The sequence below is a fragment of the Xenopus laevis genome, chromosome 4L (assembly GCF_017654675.1).
Source record: "Xenopus laevis strain J_2021 chromosome 4L, Xenopus_laevis_v10.1, whole genome shotgun sequence".
NCBI classification, from domain to species: Eukaryota; Metazoa; Chordata; class Amphibia; order Anura; family Pipidae; genus Xenopus; species Xenopus laevis.
In genome coordinates, this window is record NC_054377.1 from 118,284,351 (window position 1) to 118,307,701 (window position 23,351).

The window sequence follows — 23,351 nt, forward strand, 5'->3', positions numbered from 1 at the left end:
AAGGCGTATGAAAGGGGGAGCAACTTTAGTTTTTTCGCCTTTTTCAAACTTTAGCATTTGTATTCCTTTTTTGCTTACAGCGCTGCATAGTGAGAAAAATACTGGAGACATTGCAATTCGTTTTTGAAGAGTTTTGTTCACTGTGAGCAATTTGTACAGATGGTCTGGCCCGTATTTGTTGCTATGGAGACAGAGACGCTGTTGTAGGTTCTTAAAGGGCCAGAATCCGAATTCAGATAATCCCACGGAGCAAAGGTAATCATTTACGACAGAGTAAATCACGTTTTATACAACCGTGTTACATGGATAAGCAGCATTATACACTCTTACTATTAACAAGGGTCATGCTAGCTGGGTACCCTAGGGCTCAATGAATCAAGGGCCCAGAAGAACTATTGGTAGGCAGACAGAAGAGGTACATACCTAGTGCCCCCTAACATTGCACCCAGGGTTGTCAGGTCTATTTTTCAAAACCAGCCAAAGTCAGCTATAAAACTAGCCAAGAAAGTAGGGTTGCCAACTGGCTGGTATTTTACCAGCCTTTCCAGTAAAAAATGATGGTTTATCCCAATGTTATTAATAGGAAAAAAAGATAAATATATAGGAAGGCTGGTAGTTTTTTCCAGAAGAGGTGGCAACCCTAGCCAAGAGGCACTTCAAGACTAGACCAAAAAATAGCACAATATGTGCAGTGAAAAAAAAGTCTAAAAAAAAATAGATGAATATGAAAATACGCATTTTTCAAATAGATTTGCAAATTTTTCCATGAAGCAAAATGGGATAGATTCTCCCTTCACTAGGGGGGTCTAGGGGGCCGATAAGTCCCTAATACATATACAATTTCAATAAATATTGGTAAAACAGCTCAACCTCTAGACATTTTGGTGGCCAGCAGATTTGTGCCCCAAAATTGCCTGAAATTGAGGAAAGTCACTGGAAAATGCAAACATGTTCGAGTTGCGGGAGACTGGGATACAGAGCCCAAAATCTGGTAACTCCCAACTTCTACACAAGTCAGTCCCATCGCATGCTGGGTATTGCAGTCTTACATTGAACTTGCCAGGCGGCAAATTGTTAAACAAAAACTACATTACCCAACATGCATTGGATGACGCAGGCTGGGTACATTAGGGCAAGAAAAAACTTTGGCTGGTTTCCAAAGGACAAACCAGCAAAAGGCCCTATAAGTAGCCCAAATCTGTACCTTGGCTAGTTTGTACTTTCAAAACCAGCCTGGGCTTTAAATTAGTAGCACAATTTGGCTGGAAACCCGCCAACCTGGCAACTCTGATTGCACACCAGGATTAACACATATTTTAGATGGGCTCAAGTACAAGCTACTGTTTTATTATTACAGAGAAAAAGTAAATTATTTTTGAAAAATGTGACTTATTTTATTAAAATGGAGTCTGTGGGAGATGGTCTTCCCATATTTTAGAGCTTTCTGGATAACGGGTTTCCTGTTAACAAATATACCATACCTATACCCTTAAATAAGGCATTTTGCTTGTTCTGATGGTTTTTTTTGCTCTGAATGTTTTAGTTTTCTATCATTTGGTGAGAAGATGGACTGGATAAATCGTCTTAGTTATTCCATGGCACCATATGAGGAAGATCTTCCAAAGGAATATTTGAATCTAGATCAAAATAAAGAGAGTGCACGGAAGGAAATAGAGTCCTCAGCCTGTATCCTTGAGTTCAGATGAAATACAAATTTTATATGAAACAAGCATTACAACTACGTCGGATCAATGTAGTTGTAACATGCGATTTCTCGCTTCCGTTTTCAGTAAACCATCCGACACATTGCATGCGTTTAGTCGCATCAAAACGCATCATCGAATCCTGCCCTTAGGAACAAAATACACAGAAGCAGGAAAAAAATTATCACAGTGCCGTGCCATCATGTTTCTTACCTTTTCGTCCCTCAGCAGGTGCCTAGTAAGATACGTAAGTTTGCGTTGAGGCACTGTGCTACTTTTTCCCTGAACCAATGCATTCTTTTCCTAAAAGGAGCAGCTCCTAATTTTTAGGAGCAGCCTATTAATTAAGCATTATAAGCATATTATAGTATTCATATTCCCACAGTTTTCTATGTATTTGTCATATTCTACCTTAACTTGGCTGCCCAAGGTTTTCTGATTGGCTCTATAGAAAGTGTAAACCAAAAGATTGCTCATCTGGATATGGAGACGAATAAACGTAACCATGAGGATTCTGATTTAGATGTAAGTTTGTTATTGGTGTTATATACATGATTATCCTGGTACAGTATACAAATAAAACTAGCACGTTTCGTAGTGTACTTCAGTGACATTACAGGCGCTAGAGAGAGAGTTCATCTTAAATTTTAAAATAATTTGCAAGTAGCCTGCCTGTAAACTGTTAAAGGTAGCAAGCAAACTAGAAAAAAAGTATATGTGCAATATTATGGCTGTAAGTAAAGCAACCAGTTTTTGGTAAATGACTAGCATACAGTAATTATACCAATATTAGTTTTACACACAATCAGCCGGAATTTTTAGTAGTCAGTTGTAGTGGTTCCCTTGAGGCGCTGTCCCTGACCTCCTCTTTGTATTAACAATGTATATCCAGGGTTTGGGAATCACACACTATAGGCAGAATAACTGCAAGTTACATTTTTATTATTGTCCACACGACATGTTTCGGGCACCAAGGCCCTTTGTCAAGTTCAAGTGTAGCATACAGTAATTATCAACGTGGCAACCTGCAGGTATATATGTTTGATTATGTCATATAAGTGATTACATTTCGGCAGGAGAACAGAGGCTTATCCTCACTAGTCCAAGATACACAAGGAAGGACATTGAAAGCAGAGCAGATTCAGCAAAAGCAAAGCGTAATAAGTAAGTATTCCACTGTATGTCTTTTTGATGAGTATATTGAATATATTTAGACTATTTTTTCCACGCAAATCATAATGTTTTATGTTAGAAGATGAAAAAAGATAAATCTGAAATATTTGACACCTACTGTCCCTGAATTACAACAATTTTTCATATAGCCATCATTAGTTGCAGTCCAGGGCCTTGTTGGTGGTGCAGTAGCTTTACTTCCCTGGCTTACAGAAATTATAGTGGACTGAGTGGTAAATGTAGGTACTGCACTACAGCATCTTGCTTAGCTGATGACATCAGCGGAGTGTTGTTTATATGTCTGCTATTTATTTAAGTGTTTATATACAACTGATTACCTTTCACTTGGCTTTCTCTCCTGATTTTCAGAAAGTAAACAGAAAGTGTTAGACAAATTCACTCACAGATATGAGCACCCATTGACTAATACACAGTCGGACCAGCACCAAGAAATGCAAGATATTGGGAATAAAGTAAGAATAGTGTTCGATATTTTAGTACACACACTATGCAAAATAACTAATACAACCCTATGATTATGCAAGTGAAGTCACACTGGTATAATTACCCTTTGAAAAGTTCTTTAGGTATCTTTTACCCCTGCTTCCTTCCAAAGCATAATCCAGCAATTCAAAAAGTATAGGGAAAGAATACCATTAGGCACAATCTATTGCTGCACAGGTGCCTTTATTCACCATCACAAGACATGTTTCGAGCTAATAGCTCTTTTTCAAGTGTATACTTTTTGAACCCTATGATTATCCTATGATAAGTGTTGTGAGAACACAAAACGCGTAAGGCTGTAACTTATGTTTGTACTTCAATAAATACAGTGAAACATCAATTTTACATCCCCTGATTTTAAGTTTCCCCCTCATTTTACATTGTTGTTTTGTGGTCCCACCTATATATTAGCCATAATTCATTTCCCTGATTTTACAATTTTTTTCTGGTCCCCTGAAAAATGTAAAATGGGGTATCTACTGTATGTGAATTTTAACTTATCTGCTTAGAGGACTGCTCTTTGAGTGACTGCTCTACAAACAACTAATACAACCCCTGAACTTCTTCAGCCATGTTTAGTTATAAAAAGACTTCCCCTGATCCACCTGAAATGCCCACTTTATGATCTGGAGGTATACAAAATATTGTGTGGAAGAAACAACTAGAAGTTCAGGTTGAAAAGGAAGGAACACGTCCATCAACACTAACTTATTTCCATTTTAGATTTTTATTGAAGGTTAAACTTTTTGTACAAATTGAAACTTGCCTAACACTAGCTGATCCAAAAGAAAGCAAAAACCCCATTTCCAATTTGCCTCTGAGGACACCAAGAGGGCAATTAGACCAGTCCCTGGATTAGCTTTGTACTAGTGATGTATAGAATTCATAGACTTCTTTTGTGACATCGGGGCAGGTGTGGGTCTATAAAAAGAGGGCAGGAGCGGGCCCAGGCCGGGTGTGGTTCTGGAGGGGGCGGGTTAGGGTCGGGTGTGGCTCGAGAAATTCTCGACCCGCACATCACTACTTTGTACTAAGCGTTATCTAACTATGGTTTTCCTTTATAGAATTTAGACAGAGCACATTTTTAATTATTTTAATTATTAACATTAATTGCAGGTGTGCTACACTATAAATGTCTGACAGTGTAACAAATGTCTAACTTTCCTGTGACTCTCCTGCCTCTAGAAGCTGAAGTCAAAACCCAGACTGATAGAGCTGTATCAGTTTTCTGGACTTTCAGATGCAGGTCCCACCCCACTTCCTTATGGAATTGTTCTGGATACCATTATTGACAGGGTGGTTTCAGCCCATGAGAGCACAGGTGGCAAGGTATGGCAGCTGAGAATAATAATATGCATTAATATTATTCTACACTCTGAACTTGTAGAACAACCATAATAGCAAATCTTTTGCTAAATCTGCCTCCAGTTGTTGGTTGTTTCGACATTCTTCTACCCTACATCTTTCTCAGCGAAATCTACTTCTTACTGATATGGCACATAACATGGCAATTACATCTGAGTTGTGTTATTTCAATGTCCATTGTACCAGTATTTTCTAAATAAATATACCCCAAAGAGTACAATATCATATTAAAGGAAAGTCACAACCACTTGGGGTGCTAAAAGTTAGGCACCCCCCAGTGATTCTATTTACTTACCTGATACCCCAGGCCTGTGCTCCTGTTAGCGGAAAACTGCACTGGTCCGGGGTTCTTCATAGTGAGAAAACTTTTAACCAGCATGCATTTTTTTTTGGTTCTCAAATACCAAACAGCAGCATGAAGGCAGCATATTAGTTAACATAATAGCATATATAATGCATACACCTGTAATAAGGAATATGTGTTTTTTCCTTTATGATATATAATACCATAAAAAATGCATAGTAACACCTTTTTTTGCTTTATAGTAAAATGGTAAAAACACGTCATATTTGGGCTAAAAATGTTTAAGTTTAATCACCTCTGTGCACATTTTTAGATCTGCTCACCAAAAGAAGTGTGCCGGAATCTTAGTTCACTTATAGCCAAGGAGATTATATTGGGTTGCTTTTGGTGGATTTACCTACACAAGTATAAGGTATACTCTAATAATCTGAAATCTTTCTCTTTATGACTCTAAGTACTGAAACAAAGAAAAGTGCAACTTGCATGTTTGTGTTGAAACCTATGCAGCCCTATATTGGTTATATTTAAGAGAGTCAGTAAATAACACTGTCTGTACCATCTTCATCTTGCCGCGTGTTGCCAGTAGAAATGCAGCAGAGCTCAGATCCAAGTGTTACCTAGTATTATAGAAGTGACAGTGTTGGCACTGCAGATCCTTTGGTAGGTGAAAGTCATCTGCCATTTAAGTCAGAGCATGAAAACTTACCTCTGTGATCCTCTGCTGTGGCCCTCCTCCTCCAAACCACCTACATATATATTCAACACCCCAGAGACCCTCCCTCAGTAGGGCTCATTTATCAACACTGGGCAAATTTGCCCATGGGCAGTTACCCATAGCAACCAATCAGTGAATAGCTTTTTAAAGCCAGCTGCAAGTAGAACAATGAATGCAGCAATTTGATTGGTTGCCATGGGTTACTGCCCATGGGCAAATTTGCCCAGTGTTGATAAATGACCCCCAGTGAGCTGATATGACTTGATATTCTGATTAATGTGAGACCTGGCATAAGCATGATTTTGCTGTTCTATGTATTATTTTAACTATAGCATGATGACATATTTTGTATTTTTATATACAGGTATGGGATCCGTTATCCATAAACCCGTTATCCAGAAAGCTCCAAATTACAGAAAGCCCATCTCCCATAGACTTCATTTTATCCAGATAATCCAAATTTATAAAAATAATTTCCTTTTTCTCTGTAATAATAAAATAGTACCTTGTACTTGATCCAAATTAAGATATACTTAATCCCTATTGGAGGCAAAACCAACCTATTGGGTTTATTTAATGTTTACTTGAATTTCTAGTAGACTTAAGGTATGAAGATCCAAATTACAGAACAATCCCTTATCTGAGAATTCTGTATAACAGTTCCTATACCTGTATAACCCTATAAAATGTTGCATGAAAATTAGGTGCTTGAAACTAAAATGTCTAAAACCCACTTTACCGCAGGGTTTATTTGATGCCTATATGAGAAAGTAATACATATCCGGAAGTAGTCAACACTCATCAGTGTTCCCTCTAATTTTTGTAGACTGCACATGCAAGTTAAAGTATTACACAGTCTAGTGGTGGGGGTTCTGTGAACTCAACAATTGTTTCAGCTGGTGTCATAACTTTTTTTACACAAAAACAAATGGCTCCTTTTTTTAATAAACCATAACAAATGAACATGAAGAATAATCATGGTCTATATCTTGTAGCCAGACACTGAGAATCAGAAACAGTTGTTTGACCGTGTTGCTGAGAATTATATCAAACTTCTTGGAATTACCTTTGACCAGCATCATGGGGAGGCCTTCCTTAAGGTTAGTCCTTTGGTCATTAGTATTGGAATAGTATTGGACATATTTTAAAGTAATTAAAATATAATATAATGTATGGTTGTCCTACACTGGAAAGGTTATGCCACATGGCGGCAGAAATAGGGCAAAAATCAGCTCCTATGTGGGTATTAGCCTCCTTTGCTGCCTGCACCCGGAACCCTTGTGCCGGCTCAGGTGTAAGCACATGCGGATGATTTTGGCAAAGAAATGTGAGAGTTTGAATTCTCGCACCGAAAACAGCCATGTGTGCCTGTACCTGAGCCAATAGTTCAGACAACAGTTCAGAGTGCAGGCAGTAGAGGAGGCTGATGCACTCATACTGGCTGATTTTAGGCATGTGTATTACAGCAGGCCAATTTCAGCCCCAGTGTGGCACGAGCCTAAAACTGGTGTGTTAGAAAAACTACTATAGTTTATATAACTTAGCTGCTGTGTAGCATTGGGGGTAGCCATTAAAAGGAGAAAAGGCTCAGGTTATACAGTAGATAAGCTCTGTATACTGTAATGGTGTTCTAAAGTGCTTTTCTGTTATCTGCTAATTAACATGTGCCATTTAGTCCTATTTCAACTTTCCCCATGACAACACAGCAGCCTTTTAGATTAATTATAGTAGTGTTTCTGAATTAAACAGATCAGTTTTACCAGTGCAGGGCAATAGTACATTATGGGGGTTATTTATCAAAGGTCGAGTTTGTGAGCTTTGGAAGGTTTTTTATACCTTGAATAAACTCACAACTCAAATGTTTTCTAATTTATGAAAAAACTCGAATGTAAAAAACTAGAATCATTGAATTTGTGATGAAAAACCCGAACACTCAAATTAATCGAGTTTTTGAATGAAACCCACAGAAAATAATCTATGGAAAATCATGAATGCTATTAGCATCTTCAAATGGTTCAAGGGACCTCTTCAAATCATTGATTTCTGGAGTATTTTCAGATTTGAGCTATTTTCAGCTTTGGGGTGTAATAAATCTCAAAAAATTGAATTGGGTATGTCTGTATGTGTGTCAGTGCGTACGCATGCAGCGCTACGTTAGTGTGCAGCGATACGTTAGTGCGCATGTGCAACGATAGTGCGTACGCGTAAAATTTTGATTTTGCTGCGACCTCAGACAAAGAGGGGTCGCGCGCCACTGAGAAGCAGATCTGGGCTCGTCCGACACTGCCACTGAGCACCACGGAGCGCTCCTTCTTCTTTCTTCTCGTGGCTGCGCATGCGCATTAGAGTGAAAAGCTGAACTTTAACTAAAAAGTTGGCTTTTTCATTCTGCTGCGCATGCGTCTGCCCAGGGAAATTTGAAGAAGCCAGAAGCGCTCTGTGGTGCTCACTGGAATAACCCCGGCCCGGTGCAGTTTTCTGCTGAAAGGAGTACTGGCCCGGGGTTTCAGGTAAGTAACTACATTGACTTGGTTGTGCCGAACAGTTGGCACCTCCAAGTTGTAAACGACTTTCCTTCCTTCCTTTAAAGCATGCCTATTTTGTGTGTTTCAGATTGGCCTGCACATCACTAATGAAAATACTGTATGTCTCCTCTAATGCATTTAGAAGAATTTAGAAGTAAACCTCCATGTTTTCAATACTTCTACAATGTAATTTCTACTATATACATGTGAAGTATAGTTTCCCGCATACTCAGCCACAGTGATTTAAATATAGACAGGGCATTTTAGCTTAAGCTTTAATTTCCATGCACATACTGCAGCTTGTAGGTATTTTAGAATACACAGCCTTTCTTGGAGAGGACATGCAAAAGAATTTGTATTCTGGGGTTAAAGCTGCAATTTCTGGCATGATGGCATATTATATTTCATTACAGGTCTTCCCATCAGTGTTGAGTCAGGCAATATACAGCAGCTTCTGCTTCTCCTTTCCTCAGTCCTTGTACCGGTTCCAGTCAGATGACTTTAGAACACAGCTATGTAACCTTCTGTGGCAGTGGATTGGAGGTCAGTGCTACCATCAGCTGCCCAGCAGTATCACTTATACACATGAAGTAACTTTAAGTATGTTATAAATGGATATATTGTAAGCAACCTTCTAAATCTAACCCATCTTCATTTCTTTCCTTTTCTGACCTGCAACATGAAATTGTGGAACCCTGGTAGTCGGGTCACATCTAATGTTAAATTTCAATTGTATCGTTATCGTTAATGATTATATTTCTGTTTAGGCTCTCTACTATTCATCTTCCATTTTTACTTCCTAACTGCTGCATGGCTGCTAGGGCAATTAAGCCTCGGCAACTGGTGAGCTGCTAGAATTCTAAGCCTGACAAGTACAAAACAAAAAAAGTAAATAATAAAAACAATACAAAAATACAAAATGCATATCTCTATATATATATAATTTTCTGTCTATGTCATACTGAAAGCTAATTTACCCCTTTAAATGATCTAGTTTGGATATACACTGTGTTATTTTAAAATTTAACAATAGGCAGTGTTTGATCTCCCATTTTCAACCTTTTTCCTTTCTGTGTTTTGCCTCTACTTCTGGTTGCCAATTTCTTTTCTTTATTGTTCTTTCAGAAAATATAAAAACCATGAAAATGAGTTCGTTGACAAGATTTGAATTGATGTGGACTGCTTGTTAACTATTGTTTTTTCTTTCAGGCATATGTCCCAGTCCAGGATGCTACAAAACATGGGACTTTCATATTCTGGAGCCAAAGAATGACATGGTTCATGGGAAGGAAAAGCAGAAGCAAGGTAAGTTACAAAATGAATAGAATTAACAATACATTTCTTGAATCTGCTAGTGTGGTACATGCATCTGAAATGAAATTCCCATCCTGATCAACTGAAATTACCACATATAAAAATAAACATGTAGAAATTCCAATTGCTCCAGATAGGAAGGTATTTTCAGTCTCATTGTTAGCCATGGTAGAGGCAATTTCCCACAGGAGACAAAGCAAACCAGTACAAACATATGCGAACACTCTTCTGCAGACAATTTAACAGATGATTGTGAAATTCTCCTTTTCTGCTGTATAGTGATGCATGCACAAGTAGCACATTATAAATAAGAATATTTATATATACATGTGTATAGTCAGAGCAAGGGAGCTTTTACTAGGGCTTTGCATCTACAATTTCTCTGTGATAAACCACCCTTGTAAGCTCCACCTTTTGTTACCCCAAATGTGAGAAAGGCACAAAGTTTGCTTGGGTGCAGCAACCCAGAGGTTTGTTTTTAAACAGCTAAATGCTACCTGACTATAAGTAATGAGACATCTAGTCCACTTTTCACCTTTTATTACATTATACAAAAACCAACAGGAGGCTTTGTTTATACAGAGGGCTTTTCATAAACTGCTAATTTGTTTTGATTTTGCATATATTAATTGGAAAGTAAAATGTGACTTTACTTTCAATGTCAAATTTTGCGCTGGTTTCTGCAAGAAATACTATAAATCATACATCAAAATAGAAACGTATGTTTTCTTTACAAGCCCTCTTCATTCAACAATGCTAAAAAGTGTATTTTGCCCCTTTAAAGGAGAACTAAAGCCTAACTAAAGAAGTAGGTAGAAATGTTGTACATTATGTTTTGTGCTTCTGTACCAGCCCAAGGAAACCACAGCCCTTTAGCAGTAAAAATCTGTGTCCAAAGATGCCCCAGTAGCTCCCCATATTCTTTTCTGCTGATTCACTGCACATGCTATGTGCTGCTGTCACTTACTGAGCTTAGGGACCCACTCACAATATACAGTACACATAGAATAGAAATGTCACAATATATGGCTGATTAGTAATTAAAGACAACACTCGTAACAGGGGATGCAGGTATATATGGCCCTGGCCTAGACACACGCCAGTAGTGAATCCCAGAAATGAAAGTATTGCCAATACCTGTGTTTGCTTTCAACGGGGTGCTCCCACTTTTATTCAAGGTGCTTCCAGACACTTTACAATGGATCAAACGTTTCGGGACCGCATGGCCCTTCCTCAGTGAACCCTCAGTCATCACTGAATAAGGGCCATGCGGTCCCGAAATGTTTGATCCATTGTAAAGTGTCTGGAAGCACCTTGAATAAAAGTGGGAGCACCCCGTTGAAAGCAAACACAGGTATTGGCAATACTTTCATTTCTGTGATTAGTAATTAATACATATGATTACTACATGGCAGTGTCACAGACATTTTCCAAGATGGTGACCCCCTGTGACAAGTTTGAAGTCCTGGATTATTGCTGCTATTGAGAAGCTGAAACTTTAGGCTGGTGCAATAAGTTCAGTATATAAAATGCCATTTTTACCCACATTTATTTTTACTACGCACCCTAATAAGTGCTGTGGTTAGGGAGAGGTAGTGTCAAAAGTTTTAACTATTGTTAGAGGGCCAATACCATACATTTTTACTTTTCTATTTGTGTTTAGCTACTGAAAATATTAGGTAACGTGTATAATTGTATTATAATTGTATTGTAAATTCTACATTGACTTTATTATTTTTCCTTCTGTCAAAATGATAATCCCCTTATAAAAAAAACAGCCATGGGTGTGACCTGGCAAAGTGGCTGGAAATGGCAAAGACCAAGCCTACAGTAACACAAGTCTGTGTTGGTTGAAACCAAGGCAAAATAGCTTCTGTGTGGCACATTTATTTATAGCCTAACATCCACATCTCAAGCTTTTATTGAACTACAACATCCAGTCACTGATAGTTTTAGCCCTATAATTGTAGCATTTCAGTGTGCTTATGTCAGTATGATCTCCATAGAGAAGTCAGTTAACGATGGATGCACAAAAAAGTAACTGCAGGTATGTAAAGTCCTATGTTAGGGCCCTAATTTGATGACAACTCTTCTTTATTTATTTACATAGAGCATCCATGGTACAACAGCACTCAGCTTGTCCAGGGTTTCCCTTGAATACTGATGCAAAAGGATATTTTTGCACTGTAATTGCATTGCACTGGGAACTGTATTTTCACCACATCTGGAGGGCAGTAGTTTTATAATGGAAATTGTAATATACAGTGACTCAGTAGTTTTACGTTTAGAGAAACCCAGTACTCTTTAATAACTCTGAAAGTTATTAAAGCTATTAACCAAGATTAATAGCTTCTCAGGCAAATGATTTATTGGCACATAATGAACATGATATAAAGGAGTGCACTACTAGATATCTAGAGATGAACTTGCACAGCTTAAGCCTAAATTACAATGATATACAGTATATTGGTACTGCGCCACTCCTGATTAGCAGACTTGAACATTAGTGTGTTTGATTGGAATGCAGGTAGAGTTTAAGTGGATCAGACCATGTCTGGCTGTGGTCTGGTGTGTAATCGGGGTTTTTGGTGGTGGTAACCACATTCAAGCCCTGTGGCTGCATGGGCTCAAAGAACATTTGATCACCACAGAAGAAAGAAAAATCTACATGTAGGTCTGTCTGCAGGTGTTCAGTGAAAATATTGGCTTTACAGGAGGAGTGGGTAAGCAATCAAGAATAGGCAAGTTTTGGAGATTTCACACTGACACTGCTTCTAAATGAATCCTGCTGTACTTTCAGGTATTAGGAATGGAGAAGGGGAAGCTCAGGAAAGATTTATAAAGATTACCCCATCAAGGAGACAGCCAGCAACCAAAGAAGTAAGTTAGAACATGTGGGGCATGATAGTAATACACATGTAATGTAGTGTATTCACAACCAACATTTAAGGGGTGAGTATTTAAGAGTAGAATGAGGGTACAGACAATAAATGCAAACAATAAAACTACCTGCATGTACTGTGCCATCTAAGCCATTTAGATTTTAGATATGTCCACAAGATGGCAGTACAAGGAAGTCATTGGAACAGGAGCACCATTACTTTACTAATGCAAGGTCTACTTTTAAAGATTATGTCCCATTATGATCTACATCCATGAAAGCATTGTTAGAATTCTGTTCCCTGGAAATATTACTTCAATATTAATTTATGGGAAAATGGATATTTCTGTATTTAACAAACAACTATTTCTTATGTAACCTTACAAATATCTGAATAAAAGGAATGAAACATGAGGGTGATTTAAACAAGCTGTGTCTTGTGACAGTGTCTTGAGATCTACTGATCACCAGCTAAAGGTCTACTGGTAGATCCCGATCTACCTTTTAGACACCCCTGCATCAGAAGAAGCGTAAACCGGATGTAAACAGTTGCATTAGTATAAAATTATGTATTATGATGAGAAAAATCTAAATTTCAACAATTCCAATTACAAAAAACTGGGGGAATTACAATATATGTTTATTCCAAGCTTTTCTACATCAGAAAGAGACACTCTCTGGCACTCAGATGCCAAAACTAAGATTGAAAACTACATGGATGAGGGATGTTTTTCGAACAATTTTGTTTAAAGCTAGGCATAATTAGTGTTGTTATATATGAATAAAGGTAATAATAGTAATACCCAAAAACTGGATATATTTGTATTGTTTTATTAGTCCTTCCTGTCTCTTTGTTATCTGTAAACTCAGTCTCATCCTGCCTGCTGCGGGCCAGCTTTCACACACAAACTCTTCAATCTGAGTGGGCACAGCCCCCTGGTTCAGTATTACTTGCAGGAACATCACAAAAAGCCCCGAGCTGGACTAAACATACTAGTACATCGAACTGAGATAAAAAATCAAGTTCTGTATCTTTTTAAATAACAAGAAATGAAGATGCAAGCAGGGTAGGACTGGGCAGACGGGATACCAGAAAATAATCTGCTGGTGGGCCCGTCGGGTAAAAGTGAAGTTACGTGGGGGGGGGGAGGTGGCAGGGGCGGTTGCGGTTTTGGAGCATGGAGGACTCAAATGGAGTGGGGACCTCAGGTCTGTTGGGGCCCTATGATAGCAGCCCTGGTGGGCCCTGAACCCCCAATGATTTGAATGAAAACCATTTTTCCTACTTTGGGAATAAAGGGACAATTTTAAAGGAGTAACTCACATTTAAGTTAACTTTCCGTATGTCATAGAAAGTTCAATTTAGACTTAAGAACCTTGGTCTCAATTTTTATAGCAATTTTCAATTTTTTTGCCTTCCTATTCTGCCTTTTTCCAGGATTCTGATGACCAGTAGCTAAAAGACTATTTCCCTGTCAGGCTACAATGTTATTGTTACTTTGTATTACTTATCTTTTTATTCAGACCTTCTATGGCGGCTAGAGTAATTTAGATCTAGTGGCTAAAATTCCAAAATGGAGAGCTTCTGAACAAAATTTAAATAACTCCACAATCATAAAAAAATAAAGACCAATTGCAAATTGTTATCATTGTGTACATTATACAAAATGGCACATGTACGTCTGCAAGTGCCATGAACAAAGTACAATTTCAATTACCAAAATAGGTGCTAATTTGCACCCATATTGACAGGGGCGATCCTGGTAATTTTGCCGCCTGAGACGACCTTCCTTTTGCTGCCCCCACGCCTCTCCACGGCACTCACCTCTTCAGTGCCCGAGGGGGTCGGGGGCGGTCCACGTTGCACCGGAGGGGTCCGGGGTGGTCTACGTTGCTAGTGCAGAGAACGCGATTGTGCTCTCTGCACTAGAAGAGCCGAATTTCTAGGTTGAAAAGCGGAAATTTGGCTCTTAGTTACCAGGTGAGCAATTTTTGCTGCCCGGTGGCAAACAGGGGGGCACTGCCGTCTGAGGCGAGTGCCTCAACTCGCCTCATTGGTGGAGCGCCCCTGCATATTGATACATCACACGCAAGTAGTAAGTGAAAAAAAAAAACATATTTGCCTTACTAAAGATGGACTATACAATGAATTCCTTAACCTCTGTTACAATCAAGATCTTCCATGACCTATGCGGAGCTCATCAAACAGGGATTTCAGCGCCTCCATAAGCAGGAAATTGAAGTGAACAACAAATTCCGGAAGAGGTGGAAGGAGAGCCTCGAATTTGATAGGAGCTTACAAAATGCCAAGAGAGAATATCTCAAGTAAGTGATACCTGCAGTGAGGAAAATAAAGATTTCCTGAATATTTTACAATTTTTATCTCAATAACATTTTTTGTGTCAGTAGATATCACAGTCTTGAAATCATGTGTGAGACCAGTAGATAAACATGGTTTCTTACACACACAGTGAATTCTGCCAATATAGTGATTGTATGGGATAATATATTGTAGACAACTGTTTCTACCAATCTGCAGTTATGAATGATGCACTGAATCCAGGATTTGGCCTCATTCAGCAGGATTCCAAATACAAAGGGCCTGGCCAAACGGAATCCAAATCCTTAAAATCATGTGATGTCTTGTCACACAAACAAGAAAATTATGTTTTTTTTCCCACATGCTGTGCACTCTGTTCTTTTTAAGCCTTTCTTGTCCTAATTTGTACATGCTTTCTTAAGGCAGCTCATTCTACGTGGGCTACAGGTAATAGAGGGAAGACCACAAAGTCCTGGGCCTAGAACAGCAAGAATTTAGGGGTGGCATGTTGCCCAGGCGCATTCTAACTTTGTCTGAAACACTAACCCCAGTGCTCCAGTTAGTGTGTTTACAAGGATAGTTGGGTCGGCGCTAGGACCCTCTGGCCTAGAGTTGGCCAAATTAGAAATCCTCGCCTGATTACCAGGGAAAAAATAACAGTATTTATCTCCTTGAAATACGAGTACAGTACAGGTTGACATCAATTTGCCTTGCATGCTTGCTGTTAAATCTATTCCTTGAGCATTTTTGTGAGGCCATACTCCCACAATCTTCAAAGTGATTTAATAACATGTCTCCCTATAGGGAAGAGAAGCAGATTTTGTCTCATAAAGCTGAAATGAAGAGGATTAGCCAGCAAATATTTTCTGACACCAAAGTAAGTAACTTGTTATCCCATTAGATCCTCTACTGTGCTAGCAATTTGTTGTTTGTTTGCCCATTGCTGGAAGAGAAATTATATATAAATATAAGAAGGGTCATTTACAAACACAGTGCACAATTTTCAGGCACAAATTACTATGTTTTTTTTACCCCACAATGCAGAGTTTTTCCTACAATCCCAGAATAATTGCAGCCTGACACAACTATTTCTTGCAATCAAAGCAAATGTATTAGAAAGTGCATGTAAAGCTGACGTGACGTTTCTATCCCATCAGGGACCTTTTTCAACCTCTAACTGAACCAATCAGTGAAAAGTGACATCATCAACATGTATAATTATCATTTATAACATCTTTAACCATGTTAAAGTGACGTGCTATAAAGTGACTAGTGCTTATTGAGACATGCCATGGTTAAAGATGTTATACATGATAATTATATGTTGATTATGTCACCTTTCACTGGTTCACTCAGAGTATATGTATGTGATTGGAACACAGGCATGGTTGCCTTGAGAAAGGTCCCTGATGGGATCGTAACGTCACGTCGGCTTTACACGCACTTTCTAATACATTTGCTTTGATTGCAAGAAATCCCGGTGTTGCTGGTCTTTTTTTTACTATATCTGGAACTATCTTACCATGCACCCAGGGAACACTAAGAAGTGCAGTGCTACCCTATCCAAAATATATATATAGGGTGCAAGTCGCAGCTAACATTTTAGTAGGGATTATGTCACCTTTGGTGAGCAGTGTTAAAATAGCATTAGCATGTTATTCTTTTGGTGCAAATTGGCTGAGACTATCTAGTATAGGTAAATTTTAAAACAACTGGACTTGCTGAGTAGTCAATGAAGACGTTTCACTACTCATCCGAGCAGCTGCTTCAGTTCAACTGACTGGTGTGGGAAGTTCGCGTCATATAAACTCTTCCACTAATCCACTCACAATGGCACATTGTAACTCTTCAAAGAGGTGATGATTCTGTGTAGTTACTGTGATAGGATTATCCAATGTGTCATGCAATTCCTAGAAGGAGGTGTTACTTGTGAGAGTTGCATGAATGGATGTGTGAAGTGTTCTGAAACAGCCAGGGTACAGATGTTAGAACAGCATTGTATGTAGCAGACAGGGATGGTTTCTCCACATTGACATGAATCGCCTCTTTCACGCCTCCTTCAAACCAGCGGTCTTCTTTATCCAATATTTGGACCTTGCTATCTTCAAAGGAGCGTCCCTTGTCTTTTAGGTGTAGAAAGACAGCTGAGTCTTGCCCTGTAGAGTTTGCCCTCCTATGCTGAGCCATTCGCTTGGTGAGCAGTTGTTTTGTCTCCCCAATGTATAGATCTGTGCACCACTCGCTACACTGGACTCCGTATACCACATTGCTTTGTTTTTCTTTAGGGGTTGGATCCTTTGGGTGTACCAGTTTTTGTCTCAGTGTGTTGCTAGGTTTGAAAAACACAGGGACGTGGTGTTTGTTAAAAATCCTCCTGAGTTTCTCAGACACTACAGCTACATATGGGATGACTATGTTTCGCCTACTTTTCTCATTTCTATTGGTGTTCCTGTTGGGCTTGGTTGCTGCTGTTTTGACAAAGGCCCAGTCTGGGTAGCCACACTGTGAGGAATTACGCATGCGTCCTGTCCGGCGCAGGCGCGCTAATGCGCGCCGGCGACGGTCGCGGGCGCGAAGGCGCCGGCGACGGTCGCTGACACAAGGACGCAGGCGAAAACGCCTGAGATGGACGTGCTGGTGTCAGTTCCGCGACGCCAGCGCAATGACGCCAGTTTGGCGCCAAATTAGCAATACTTAAACCAAATCCAGACTGAGATGCATTGCCTGGTTATTAGGTTATTTTACTGAAACCCTAGCGTCTTATACTCTTGAATTCTTGTTGTCGACCCTCGCCTGTACCTGGACTACGATTTCTGCTGCCTGTCTCGACCCTTCGGCCTGTCTCATCGTTTACGAATCTCGCTGCCTGCCTTCTGACCTCGGACCTCCTGACCACGACTTTGCCTAATCCTTTTGTACTTCGCTTGATCGTCTCATTGGCTATTCTCCACAACCCTGCTCCCTGTTCCACTCCAGGTGGGTAGCGGTTGTGTGAGGCGCTTGTGGGTTCAATATCTACAGCTCCAGCTCCTTCTACGACTGGATAATACTGGTAATCCTGACACACACGCTTTCAAAGCTCCTCTAAGATGTTTTTGCTCTTTGTCTTTGGACTCTGTATCAGTTGCCACACATTCCGCCCTGTGGTGCAGAGTTCTAATGACACCCAGTTTGTGTTCCAGCGGATGGTGGGAATTAAACAGATAATCACATTGGATAAACCTATCACAGTAACTACACAGAATCAACACCTCTGTGAATTTCTTCAGATGTCACCTCTTTGAAGAGTTACAATGTGCCATTGTAAATGGATTAGTGGAAGAGTTTAAATGCCGAGAACTTCCCACACCAGTCAGTTGAACTGAAGAAGCTGCTCGGATGAGTAGTGAAACGTCTTCATTGATTACTCAGCAAGTCCAGTTTTTTTAAAATTTACCTATACTAGATATACCATGACCTGGATGAATGAAAATATTCATAGTCATATTGGCTGAGACTATTGACTTTGCTCTGGGAACCCTGGAATTAGCACCACATTCAGGGTAATGGTAGCTGGTTCCCCAGCATCAGTAGGTGCATTCGAGCATAATTCAGAAGAGGCAGAAAAGATACAATAGTGCTTAGCGCAACTATATGGAAAAGTAATCTGTACCTTAAAGGGATACCAGGGGCAGCTGGGAAAATGACAAAATGTCTAGCCCCATGTCAGATTTCAAAATTGAATATAAAAAATTCTGTTTGCTCTTTTGAGAAATGGATTTCAGTGAAGAATTCTGCTGGAGCAGCACTATTAACTGATTCATTTTGAAAAAAATGTTTTTTCCCATGACAGTATCCCTTTAAATAAATAACAGGTGTGACCACATTGCACTACACATGGAAAGGAACCTTAAAATGTCCTAGATTAAGGAATTCATTTATATATTTATTTATTTCCCAGTATTTATATAATGCTGACACTTTTTTGTAGCAAGATTGTACATTATTCACGTAATCCCTGTCCTCGTGGAGTTTACAATCAAAGGTCCCTAATGAATTTTATCAGGATTCAATTAAGATTTCTGTATGTTTTTGGATAGTGGAAAGAAACACAGGGAGAATTTACAAACTCACTGCAGATAGTACCCAGGCTGGATTTGAATCCATGACCCCGGCACCGAATCTGCTATCTGCTGAGCCTCTGTGATGTCCTAGCAGTGGTGTAATTTTTGTAGGGTTGCATTACATCCAGGATTTGGTTCAGAATTCAGCTGAATCCTAGCACTTCTTGCAGGAGTTCAGCTGAAACAAGAACAAACAATTAAAGGCATGTGACTTGAAAGATGGAATTCAGTACATGACACAGCCCTCATTTTTTTATGTGTATTTGTTAGAATGGGAAGATTTTATCATATTGTACATGCAGAAGTCTAAAAATGATTGCTTGGGAAATAAAGGAAAGATGATTTATGGTGCTGTGATGGAAAGTTCTCTGGGCTGGTGAATTTTTTTTTTAAACAGAACTTGTTTGAATCCACTGGTGTACCTAACTTATTGGCACCTCCCAATTGAATTTGGATTTTCTTGTCCTTTAATTCTTAGGGATGTAATTGCTTTCTGAACATTATGCAAGTCATTAAAATAAAATCTACAGGGCAGGTGAATTGTACACATACAGTAAAGGTGCCAATATACTGTACATTCAAAAGTTGTATAATATATTAGTCATATATTTATGTAACCTAAATATTTATCATTGTGACAAGTCGAATTTGCAAATCTGTTGCAAATTCTTTTCAATACTGTACAATTGTCTTTAATAAGAACTTTTTTTCTTTCAGTCTTCAGATGGCCATGAAGAGAAGATAAAGCCATAATTTCATGCTGCATGTAACACAGATTATATTTTAATTTTATCTTATAAATGTTCAGTAAAGCTTTGGGATACAAGACTGGCCAAATAAGTAATAGTGTTCATTCATATGAAACGTACCAATAAAACTGATTTTCATCAGAAGATCACATTTCATATAGAGGCTACAAAAACCCCATGATTAGTGTTGGTGGCCCAAGTGACTTCGGATGGAAAAATTATAGTCAAAAATGGTAGGATGCTTGCTTCAGTTTACCAAGCAAATAATTTCAATGTAAGTCATGGGAGTGTTCCTAAAGTGGCAGTCCCTGTGGGCCCCAGACTCCTTAGTCCAACACTATTTGTATATAAAACCCGTTTATGTTCTAGTGCTAAACATATTATAAATACCTAGATATTATGAAAAAATGGCTTATCCAAACTGGCCAGGGTCCACTTTTAAAAACAATTCTTCCCAAGCAGATGAAGATGTATGGTGTGCACTGCTGAGTGAGGAATCTGTTTCAAGTCCTAATATTTAAATGAACGAAAATGGTTTATGAAACCTATATAGACAAACTATTAGGTAAACGTTCAGTGTGTTCTATTGTAGATTGTTGTTCTCCAATTATTAGAAAAAAATTAAAAGGCTTTAGGTTAATGAAACATGTTTGAATGGTCACAATATTTTGATTTGGGAAAGTCAGCCAAAAGTAAACAAAATAGCAGCTTTCAATCTTACAGCCTCTATTTTGTTCATTGGCTGAATTAATGGATGTTTGCAGTATACCAACAATTGCAAAGAAAACATATAGTTGCTATCAAAACATGTTTTTTATTTCCAGTGATTGACAAATATTGGTAAGAAGAAAAACAAATAGTGTTTTAAAAATAGCAAAGATCAGCCATTATATTTATGAGGGAATGGACAATTTAATGGCCCTGGGCATTCAGCAAAATATTGCGTATATAGTTTCATGGATATTTTAACTGACAAAATGATTACATTTTAAAATAATTTAAACTGCTAAAATAAATTCTGCTGTTCTAAAAAAGAATGCTTGGATGGAATAATAAAGGAAGGATTAAATGTAGGCATAATCACAGCTGACAGACATCCTAGCATTACAAAATTGCAAAAAGAGGAATACACCATTTTTTATTTCCAGTGATTGACAAATACTGAGAAGAAGAGAAACAAATAGTGTTTTCAAAATAGCAAAGATCAGCCATTATGTTTATCAGGAGATGGACAATTTGATAGCCCTGGGCATCCAGCAAAATATTGTGTATATAGTTGTGTATATAGGGCTGTGATGGCCATCAATATGATATTTGCCATTATACCAATAGCAAAGAAATTCCAGGAATCAATATAGTAATCTGCATTCACCCAATTTCTAATTATTTTTGGTAGTCGGCAAAAAAATTGCAATCCAGATTTTTACATCACATTGCAAAAAAAAAAAAAGACTCCTGGATTGAAAATGAATATTGTAAAAAAATGAAAATGAAATCTTTTGCATGTGACCATCCTCTTACGATGAAAGAGGAAACAGAAACACATACATTGATTAAAATAAACAATCCTGCATATAAACAGGTAATAAAAATAATCACCAATCGACAATTATGGCAAGATCTTAATCAAAATCATTTTGTATACAGGGAAGGTGGAAGTATAAAACAGCATGTCATTAAAATCCAGACCCCTCCTCCCAAAAAAAATTACTTTGGCATTGATGTCATGCATGCACGCAAATGTCTAGGTGCAAAAAATCATTCAGCATTTGGGAGTAAATTGGGGCCGACAGAGTACAAGAGGGATCTGATACAGGCAAGGAGTAAGGGTCAAAACAAGGGAAAGTCACAAAGTACACCAAGATTAATGTTTGGAACTTGATAAGCAAATAGTCCCACAGGAAATGTAAAAATGAAAGTACAGAGGCGTAACTAGTTATTTATGGGCCCCACAGCAAATTGTTTTTCAGGACCCCAAAATGTGTAGCAGTTTACCAGTTTTACCAATATTTATTGAACTTATATACCCTATACCTCCTGGGCCCCCTGCAGCCACAGGGTCTGCTTCCTCTTTGGTTATGCCCTGATGAAGTGTCAAAACAGATACAGCATCAGAACACATCCAGTGCAGCATTAGGATGTATGCAGTGCAGGTGTTTGGCAGATGTCATAATGGCTTTGTGCATGAGCATGGAAGTACAGTGATGCCGGCAGGAAAACGGCAATAATTTTTACACACTAGTTAAGACTGTCAGCTCAAGCACTGAACCACTGTATCAGCTGATTGTGGTGGACTTAACCCAATTAGACATAAATGCTACAACTACTATTTTAATAAAATGCCTTTCAAAATGTAAGAAAAAATGCTATTGCTTCAAACTAAAAATATATAATAAAGGTTAAATGACAACATGCCCATCTATGATATACTTATATACTGTAAGTTATTACTACATTAAAATATTTTATGAAATGATATAAAGGTTTCTTATAAATATGAATTTGTATTATAGAAAAATGTGCCAGACAGTCTATCAATCATTTACTGCATGGGTCCATGGTTATTTAGGATTTGGAATAAGGATGCCCATACCTTCATGTGTAGTAAATGAAAACCGAACACAATTCCCAGATCCTAAATCTCAATATGTTGGATTTTTTTGGCCTGATTATTATACAGCAATCAACAAGTGGGGTTCACTTGTCTGACTGGTCTGCATATTGCCTGGCCTGTCCATTATTGACAGTCTGTCAACTGGTGGCCCCTGATTATTTTATCTATACATTACACAAATTAAACATGTTTTTCAAATTTTTCTATTAGGAGAAGCTTAAATTTCTATTCTTATTTATACATGTATTACATGTATTTTTACATCACTTTCTTAGATATTTACTTCACCACTATTCATTCATTCATTCATTACAGTAATAAGCAAACTGTATGTTCAGCAAAAGTCTATTAAACTCATGTTGAACAAGAAGGTATGCTGTTGTCCATTTAAAGGAACAGTTATACCATGAAACATGAAAGTGTATAAAAGTAACTAAAATAAACAATTGCGCACACAAACACACAACTTTTACCAGTGCAGAGCAACAGTGCATTTTATTTTATTTACTTTAATAAAATTGGTGTTACTTATCAAAATGCTCGAGATCAAAAAGTGCTAATATGGACAGTTTGTGGGGGAGGGGGTTAATTTAATATGGATTGGTTCATTCTTATAATATGAATTTTTTACATGTCTTTTTAATAAATCCTTTTTATTTATACTGCAATTTGCTTACTGCTGCACTGTAACCATGCACAAGCTTTTCAAGCACAAGTAGCTTTAGTTCATGACAGATGAAACAAGTGAGTGTTGCTTATTGTTCTGTTTATATAATAATAGAAATATAGTTGAACTACATCCTTTTATTCTGTATTACGGTGTGTACTTTTCCCCTTGTCACTTTCCCGGTATTAAAATATTACATTTACATTGCAGCCAGTCTAAACGTATAGGCATATATGCTGTGTGAGAGAAGTGCAAAGAATACAAAACTATGCAGCTTGCAGTAACTTTACCCTCTCTGAAGGAAAAGTTTACTAATATAACAGAGCCCTTTAACATATAAGGATGGAGCAACATCATTGATATATGTACTAATGCTTCCATATTGTCACACCAAAGTGTGGATTTAGCCTAAAC

The 23,351-nt window shown here is 38.2% G+C and overlaps 1 protein-coding gene across 2 annotated transcripts; it reads left to right on the forward strand.

Moving 5' to 3' along the window:
* The first annotated feature begins 8 nt into the window (after positions 1 to 8).
* fam227a.L (family with sequence similarity 227 member A L homeolog) lies at positions 9 to 22,948 on the forward strand. 2 transcript variants are annotated; one of them, XM_018258816.2, is made up of 15 exons: positions 9 to 255; positions 1,544 to 1,686; positions 2,134 to 2,228; positions 2,780 to 2,867; positions 3,246 to 3,349; positions 4,566 to 4,709; positions 5,363 to 5,461; positions 6,760 to 6,864; positions 8,703 to 8,832; positions 9,499 to 9,594; positions 12,404 to 12,483; positions 13,355 to 13,512; positions 14,660 to 14,809; positions 15,609 to 15,681; positions 19,625 to 22,948. In XM_018258816.2, exons 2-15 carry the CDS (start codon positions 1,566 to 1,568, stop codon positions 19,658 to 19,660), a joined length of 1,479 nt encoding a protein of 492 aa, XP_018114305.1. In that variant the 5' UTR covers positions 9 to 255; positions 1,544 to 1,565; the 3' UTR covers positions 19,661 to 22,948. The 2 variants fall into 2 exon arrangements, with proteins under 2 accessions (XP_018114305.1, XP_041446646.1); XM_041590712.1 differs by lacking the exon at positions 9 to 255 and having other exon boundaries at positions 1,420 to 1,686.
* The last annotated feature ends 403 nt before the right edge of the window (positions 22,949 to 23,351 follow it).

What these genes read in the sequence shown, in the direction of transcription:
- fam227a.L (XM_018258816.2), top strand. Translation starts at nt 1,566, where the DNA reads ATGGACTGGATAAATCGTCTTAGTTATTCCATGGCACCATATGAGGAA. An exon ending in GCAAAAGCAAAGCGTAATAA is followed by an intron (nt 2,868 to 3,245) that starts GTAAGTATTCCA and finishes CCTGATTTTCAG; the next exon opens with AAAGTAAACAGAAAGTGTTA. An exon ending in ATGAGAGCACAGGTGGCAAG is followed by an intron (nt 4,710 to 5,362) that starts GTATGGCAGCTG and finishes GCACATTTTTAG; the next exon opens with ATCTGCTCACCAAAAGAAGT.